A 7391-nucleotide genomic window follows, 5' to 3' on the forward strand; every position below is an offset into this window, starting at 1 on the left:
TTGTTCTTGAGCGGATTATTGGCATGGCAACTTTCTCGCGGTGAAGTCGTACTCTCCACGTCTGCGTCAAGAACAACAAATTTACGGAGTTCGTGGAACAGGAGGAGCCTCCATTAGGAGTTGCTGTCGCTCTACTGTGGTTGTGATGCTGAAGCAAGAACTTTTCTTCAATCTTCAGTTTCTATCGCTCTATTTTGGTTTAGCCGATCCATGACTTATCTTCACAATTAGGTTTCGCTGAGTTTCTGCCACTCTCTCTGGTTCAGGCAAATCTTTCCTTCATATTTTCATTTCCGCCCTCTCACTTTGGAGCAAGAACTTTCTTCACATTGTAGTTTCTGTCGCTTTGTTATGGTTTAACCAGTCACGACGCTAAGCAAGAACTTTTCATCAAATTTCAAGTTCTCGACAACCTGCTTGCAAGAAGCACACTATCTTCTATTCTGAAGGCTTGAACAGAGAATACGACCATGTCGTCGTCGTCGGCGAAGGCGAAGAAAATGATCTCGAGGATCATGCCCAAGAGGAAATCGAAATCGAGGTCCATATCGTCCCTGGCATCATCGTCAAGTGAGGATGATAGACCGAGGAAGAAAAGGATCTCACTCCGAGAAAAGGTTCAGGTGAGAAAGTTTTTCTGTTGTAAATATAAATCATTGGCGTAGTGTAGGCCAGCTTGTGAGGGGGAGGGGGGGCACTGATGTCATGGATGACGGGTTGGCATCGGTCTTGCAACGTTGATGAAAAGCGAAAAAAGGGCCATCGGGAGAAGGGTGACTCTGGGAGGCGATAATCATCTGTTCACGTTGCTTTACCCTCTTACTTTGCTTCTCCCTCTCTCTCTCTCTCTCTCTCTCTCTCTCTCGCTCTCCCTCTCACACACTCTCTCTTATGATCTCAAATAGCTAGGCTACAGGGCTTGTCCCCGAGATGTATGTGTATCCAGGCGCGGATCCAGGATTTCTTAGGGGAGGGGGCCCAACTTTCTTTTTTTTTTTCCTCCGAAAATTTGAAAATCGTGCCGGCCGAAAATTTCAAAATTTGCCCCCCCCCCTTGAGCGCCAGGGTAAAAATCACGTGTTTTTACATGATTTTTTTTTCAAGAGGGGGGGGGGGATGATATCCCGTATAATGTATGTTTCATCTCACATACTACTCGCTGCAGGCTTTGTGAATCTCCATGAACTATCTTGTCGAGATATTATGATCAATGTTATTGTCTACGGTTTTAACTTAAAAGCGAGGAGTCAGATGTTCCAAGTAGTAGTGATGCTTTCCACTATTACATGTTTAGAGCCCAAGAAAAAGCTGATTTTGTGACAGTTTGCCAGACAAAAAAAGTCTGGTGTATTTTATATTATGGCAGTGGTTCCACTAACTTTGTGATTAAATAGAGATCCAAACGATGAGGAGGGGGGTCTTGTACAAACTTTTAATCCACAACAATGGCGAATGTCAGTGCAGGGAACTAGGCCCTTCTCGCAACTATATATCCTCAAATTTCTATCACTAGAATAAGATGCGGGACTGCCCCCTCCCCCTTCTGAATGAGTTGATTGAAGCTACGCCATTGTAAATGTAATAAACGAATATTGGGGGGGGGGCTGGAGTTATAAATAAATGGTAGTTGATACTTCAAAACAAGGTACATGTAGGCTTATGAGGCGATTTCAATTAGACCTATATGTGTATCAATATTTGTCTGAGGGTTACATCACACATGGGCGTCGACCCATCGACGGAATTTAAGGGGGCACACATTTATTTTACCGCTCCCGCACCTGACCACAGAACACACTTAATTTCAGAATAAATGACGGGACACCCCCAAAATAAGTGCCCCTAATATAATAATCACTAATTTTCCTGAAGTGTAAGGCTACCATGCGTCCCGTTTTAGTATCACTAAACAGTTACCCCTGATGCGAGGGTCAGGCGTTCAGACCCCCATGGGCGAAGCGAGTATCGTGTTCTTCTTTGTCTGCCTAGTGTGCCCTCTTCCATGTGGTAGACGAGATTGTGTGCCTAACAAAGAGAAAATGTCACCGGAATGTCAGACTAAAGTATGCCCGGGAGAAAACACTCCTGCAGAAATGTTATTGCCATAGAAACGCTTGATTCTAAATGATTGCAGAAAGCTATCTAGGCGCGTGCAAAAGGTCTAGATAGTTACTTTATCAGATGACATTGATCTTCATTTCGGGAAAGATTTGATATGACAGGTTTTCAAAACGACGAAACAACGGAATCATTATAGTAAAACAAATTTATACTCGATGGGAGGGAGGGGGATCCATTATAGTAAAACAAATTTATACTCGATGGGAGGGAGGGGGATCCATATACTTCAGCCTCATACCCCTATCCGTCATTATATAATACATTGACGTCTACTCAAGGAAGCAGATTTAGAAGAAGAACTACCAGACAGAAACTAATCTCATTATTTTTTATTTTTTTACAGTAATCCTATTCCAACCTGGGAACCAGTATATTATAGAGACAGATCAGACACCTGTGGTTCATTTTTAATATCCGAAATATATTTTTATTATAATCATAATTTTAAAAAAGTCCACGGAGGTTCAGCTTCTTAATTACGACCGAAAGAAAGAAAATCATAATGAGATTGGCCTTCTAAATCATCTTTTACTTTGAATTTGACTAGTTTAATATTTGCATTTCGAGTGAGTTTCGAACGGGACATCCCGATAGACCGATAGCCCGATAGACCGACAATGACAGTCTGGTGGGCCGTCTGTCTCGGGGGTTTCTTACAACTTTTCAGAAGATTCGTTCGATCAACATTGTCAGTCTTCTGGCTGTAGCCATTTTATACAAACACTGGTGGGAAAATATTGAAAAATTACCCGTCGCACGTTAATTTGCAGAGGAAAATCTACTAACCGGATCCCGTCTTATAAAGAGTTGCGATTGATCCAAATCAATCGCAGTTTGCAGTCTCCTATCTCGTATGTACATACGAGATAGGAGACTGCAAACTTGCCATTGATTACAGGACTTGCGATTGATTTGTTTGAACAACAAGGAGAGAAATGTGAAAGTATGCTGTTTTATTTGAGTTAAAGAAAGATTTAATTTCATTGAATTGTAATTTCTTTTGTTTGACTCAATACAAAAGCCTATGGAGGGCTTACACGTTAACAACAAGTAATATAAAACACCTTGGCCCCGTCTTATAAGGAGTTTATATAAATCAACTCCTTATAAGACGGTGTTTTATATGTTGTTCAAACAAACAAATGTTGAAGTGACTGCCTTTTAGTTTTAAAAAAATGTTATACATACTAGATATAGAATGAATATATCTTTCTCGTCTTCATAATATTAAATAACTTTCTTCTTCGAAGAACTAAAATTTGAATTTTGTTAGTAAGCTTTTGTACAAATAGTTGATGCTTAATCAAAGTCGCCAGGTGTTTTATACTAATGATAATACCTTTATATCCCACACATTTTGGTCGAATGCGTTTGCTAAGATAAGATTTATAAAACAGTATCCATAAACACAAGTTCACATAGCATGACACTGGTTCAAAACAAAATCATCCAATTGAAACTCTCAACTAGCTTGCATATTAGATAAATAAATTACACCAACAAATTTAATAAATTGATAAACAGTTTCGAATGGTTAACCGTGTACACTAGTATCTATATAAACAACACCATTGACGGTTTGGAATGAATTTATTGTTATTGTTTACCAACACCAGCTTATTGTATACAAATCAATTCAACTAATATTTTAGGCATTCCTTTCTACTTCACTCAGGCACCCCCCCCCCCTTGTATCTAAATAAAGCGATTTTAAATATAATTCATATAATTAAAATTTACATATACATGTATAAATATAATTGTTTTAATGAGAGAATTAAGATCAGGGTTGAGTCTTGTAGTATGATCACGTTGATTGCGAACACCAATAAACCGTAAACAAACAAAAGTCAGAAGTCAAGGAAATTGCATTGCCTAAGGACAAAGACAACGCAGGCTAAAAGAACATTTGAACTAAAGTACATATGTCTTGAATGTTCGAAGGGATGAAGAGCACCAGATTTTGACCAACATTACAGCAAAATTGATTACGTCCTGTTCAATACAATTGCTTTTCTCAAAGGAAGATAATCATACAAATTAGATATGTTCCCTTTTTTGATAACTAATCTTTGCATTTGTTACTTCAGTATTGAGTATTTGTGAACAAACAAATCGTCACATTTGTTTCAGTGCCATCAGTCAATTTATTCGTTAGTTCACAAGGCTATGACATTATATTGTATGCGTGAGAGTGAGATGGCAAGGTAGAGAGAGAGAGAGAAAGAGAGAGAGAGAGAGAGAGAGAGAGAGAGAGAGAGAGAGAGAGAGGGTGTGAGAGAGAGAGAGAGAGAGAGAGAGAGAGAGAGAAAGAGGGGGAAAGGGGAGAGGATGTGAGAGAGAGAGGGGGTAAGAGGTGGAAGTGGAGAAAGAAGCGAAGAGAAAGAAAGAGAGGTTGAGAGGTTGAGAGGTTGAGAGAGATTAAGAGACAGACAAGCAGAAACAGAGAAAGAGGGAGAGAGAGAGGGAGAGAGAGAGAGAGAGAGAGACAGACAGACAGGCAGATCATGTTACGTAATTTGTGACAATAATCTGGCATTGCCTTTAATTCAAAGGATGTCCTAACTAGACAGGGTATGTATTGAGGCCACGACATCCTAATAGGAAGAACTATGCGGTTGCTTAGTGAAGATATTTAACTGAGTTACGTCATAAGACATTGTACACAGTTTACACGAGAAGAAATATATTCTTATGAGAAATGACTGGATTAATTACAATGTGTAAATTCTTATTTCTGGGGTGTTCTTTGATTTCGTTTGGAAAGGATTTGTCACAATATGTATAGATGAAGGTGTTGACAAGATAATGTAAGGACGGTTTCGAAATGCATGGCTTAATATTTAAAAGAAGGGAGAGAGGAAATAAATCATCAACTGAAACAAGCATATACAAATGCATTATTTTAAAAGTATAGTAGAATTTGCCATGGTAACTACATTAAATCTGATATGATGCAAATTTAGGATTCTTATAGGCTATTTTCATATTTTCAACTCTATATTCACATAAATATCACTTTTTTTTTTTTTTTTTTTACTGATTCTGCTGATATATTATTTTATTTCTTTTTTTCAACCGATAATATAGCATACAAATACGGTAATACTCAACATGCGAAAGTAGTTCGTTCGTGTTTATACGAAATACTTTCATGGCTTAGTTTAACAAAATATCAATACTATTGTATAATTATATCAACACTAATTTTTAAACAAAGAAAACTATTGAATTTGATAAAAAGCTGAAAAAACATCGAAGGGTAGCAACAACAAAACTAGCAGTAAGTTATTTGACAGCATTCAGCAGATTATAAAACCACTATGGCTGAAATTCCATGGAATTAATAGCCTGTGAAAGACACAAAGCAGGATTGTGGGAGCGATTATTCATGTCATGTCCGAAAGGAAAAAAAGACCCAAAGACACTCTTTTGAAATATCGAGTACAATACATGGTAAATTGCGTAGGACAGGAGCTCGAACTTTGAACACAACAACTATTCTAACAAACAAGCACTTCCACAAAAGAGGGAGCATATGAATTATGTCAGCTTAATTTTATATCCAAACCTTAAATACTGAATGTTTTATTGTTTTATACGGACAAAAAAGGTTCCAAAATTGGTAATTTCCGTCCGACCTGGCACTTCTTCTACTACGACAACAAGAATCATACATTTGGTTGACAATAAGTATAGTAACTGGTAAATGTCATTTGTGCGTTTTGTGTTTATGCCATAGAATAATTATGGAGGAATGCGGTGTGCGATCGTGGAAGCATTGACGAATTCTTCGGGTTTTGTTCTTTTATCATAGAGTGGAAATGTGTATTATTTGTAACTATTTGTATATTGTTTATTTGCTCATGTTCCTCCTCCTGCTTCCCCCTGCTCCTTGTGCTCCCGCTACTCCTCCTTCTCTTGTTCCTCCTGCTCATGTCAGTGTTCTTGCTCCTCCTATACTTGCTCCTGCTCCTACGACTCCTTCTCCTTCTGCTCCTGATATTGTTCTTGCTGCTTCTGCTCCTGCTAGTGTTCTCTCTCATGTTGTTGCTCCTCTTCATCTTGCTCCTGTTCTTCCTCCTGCTCATGTTAATGTTCTTGCTCACCACACTGCTCCTCTTCCTCTTGCTCCTGCTCCTGTTGCTCCTGCTGCTCCTTTTGTTCTTGCACCTTCTTCTCCTGCTATTGTTCTTAATCATCCTGCTGCTCCTCCTTCTCTTGCTCCTGTTCCTGTTGCTCCTGCTCCTGTTGCTCCTACTAATAGTACTACGACTACAACTTCTACTACTACTACCACCACCACCACCACTTCTATTTTCGAAGTCTCTTCCTCCTCCTTTCTCATTATGTTTGTCTCTTTCTCTATATTTCTATCTCTTTTTCATTTTGTTTCTCTGCCTCCCCTACGACTGTACCACATCTCAATCTCTCTTTCTCCCCCTCCTCCTCCTCTTTTCCCATCTACCTATGTCTCTCCCCATGTTACTCAATGTTATTCATCTTCTATTTCTCATAGAATGCGAAGCCCAAATTGAATCCTCCGTTCAGAAAGAAACGATCTGACACCAACGCTAAGAACTCCCAAGGCCTCACTCCGCTTCATGTAGCTGTACTCGACAGCAACGTAGATGGCGTTAGAGATCTTCTATCCAGGAAAGACATTGACATCAATGTAAGAATCATAGTTATACCTAGGTTAAGTTTAAGATTAAGATAATAAATAATTACAATATTGAACCCAGAACTAGCGACGGTAGGTTTTACCCAGCTGATGCATTTTGAATCGTTTAAAATGTAATAACTTGTTATTAAACTGACATGAGCTGATGAATTAATCCAAATTGTGAAGGAACAACTCAAGTTGGTTTCAATTTACTGCATTACCATTTTGTGGGTCAAAGCCTCGTTCATATCACGGTAACGATGGAGTAAATATTTTTATTTTTTGTCAATCCTTGACCGATAACCTCAGGTCGAAGACCGTCGACATCGCACGCCCCTGATCGTGGCTTGTGAGAACAACCTGACCGAAATCGCCCTCAAGCTCATCAAAAACAACGCTGACCTTACCGTTTGGGACGAGAATTTTGACACGCCACTCCACATCGCATTCAGGAAGGGAAACAGAACAATTGCGGAGAGGATCGTTGATAGGGCCAGGGCTAAAGGGCATCTGAAAGAGGTAAGACTGAAGCCTCGATCAGATATTGAGCGGTACACCGATGTTTTTTTTTAAAATGATGACGTAAAGTTTAATACGATTCACA

The 7391-nt window shown here is 39.1% G+C and overlaps 1 protein-coding gene across 1 annotated transcript; it reads left to right on the forward strand.

Moving 5' to 3' along the window:
• The first annotated feature begins 40 nt into the window (after positions 1–40).
• Positions 41–7384, forward strand: LOC115928279 (ankyrin repeat domain-containing protein 49-like). Its single transcript, XM_030995357.1, has 3 exons — positions 41–623; positions 6641–6796; positions 7097–7384. The coding sequence occupies exons 1-3, from the start codon at positions 471–473 to the stop codon at positions 7358–7360; spliced, it is 573 nt and encodes a 190-aa protein (XP_030851217.1). The 5' UTR covers positions 41–470; the 3' UTR covers positions 7361–7384.
• The last annotated feature ends 7 nt before the right edge of the window (positions 7385–7391 follow it).

The sequence above is a fragment of the Strongylocentrotus purpuratus genome, unplaced genomic scaffold (assembly GCF_000002235.5).
Source record: "Strongylocentrotus purpuratus isolate Spur 01 unplaced genomic scaffold, Spur_5.0 spur5_scaffold_21, whole genome shotgun sequence".
In the NCBI taxonomy this organism is placed as follows: Eukaryota; Metazoa; Echinodermata; class Echinoidea; order Camarodonta; family Strongylocentrotidae; genus Strongylocentrotus; species Strongylocentrotus purpuratus.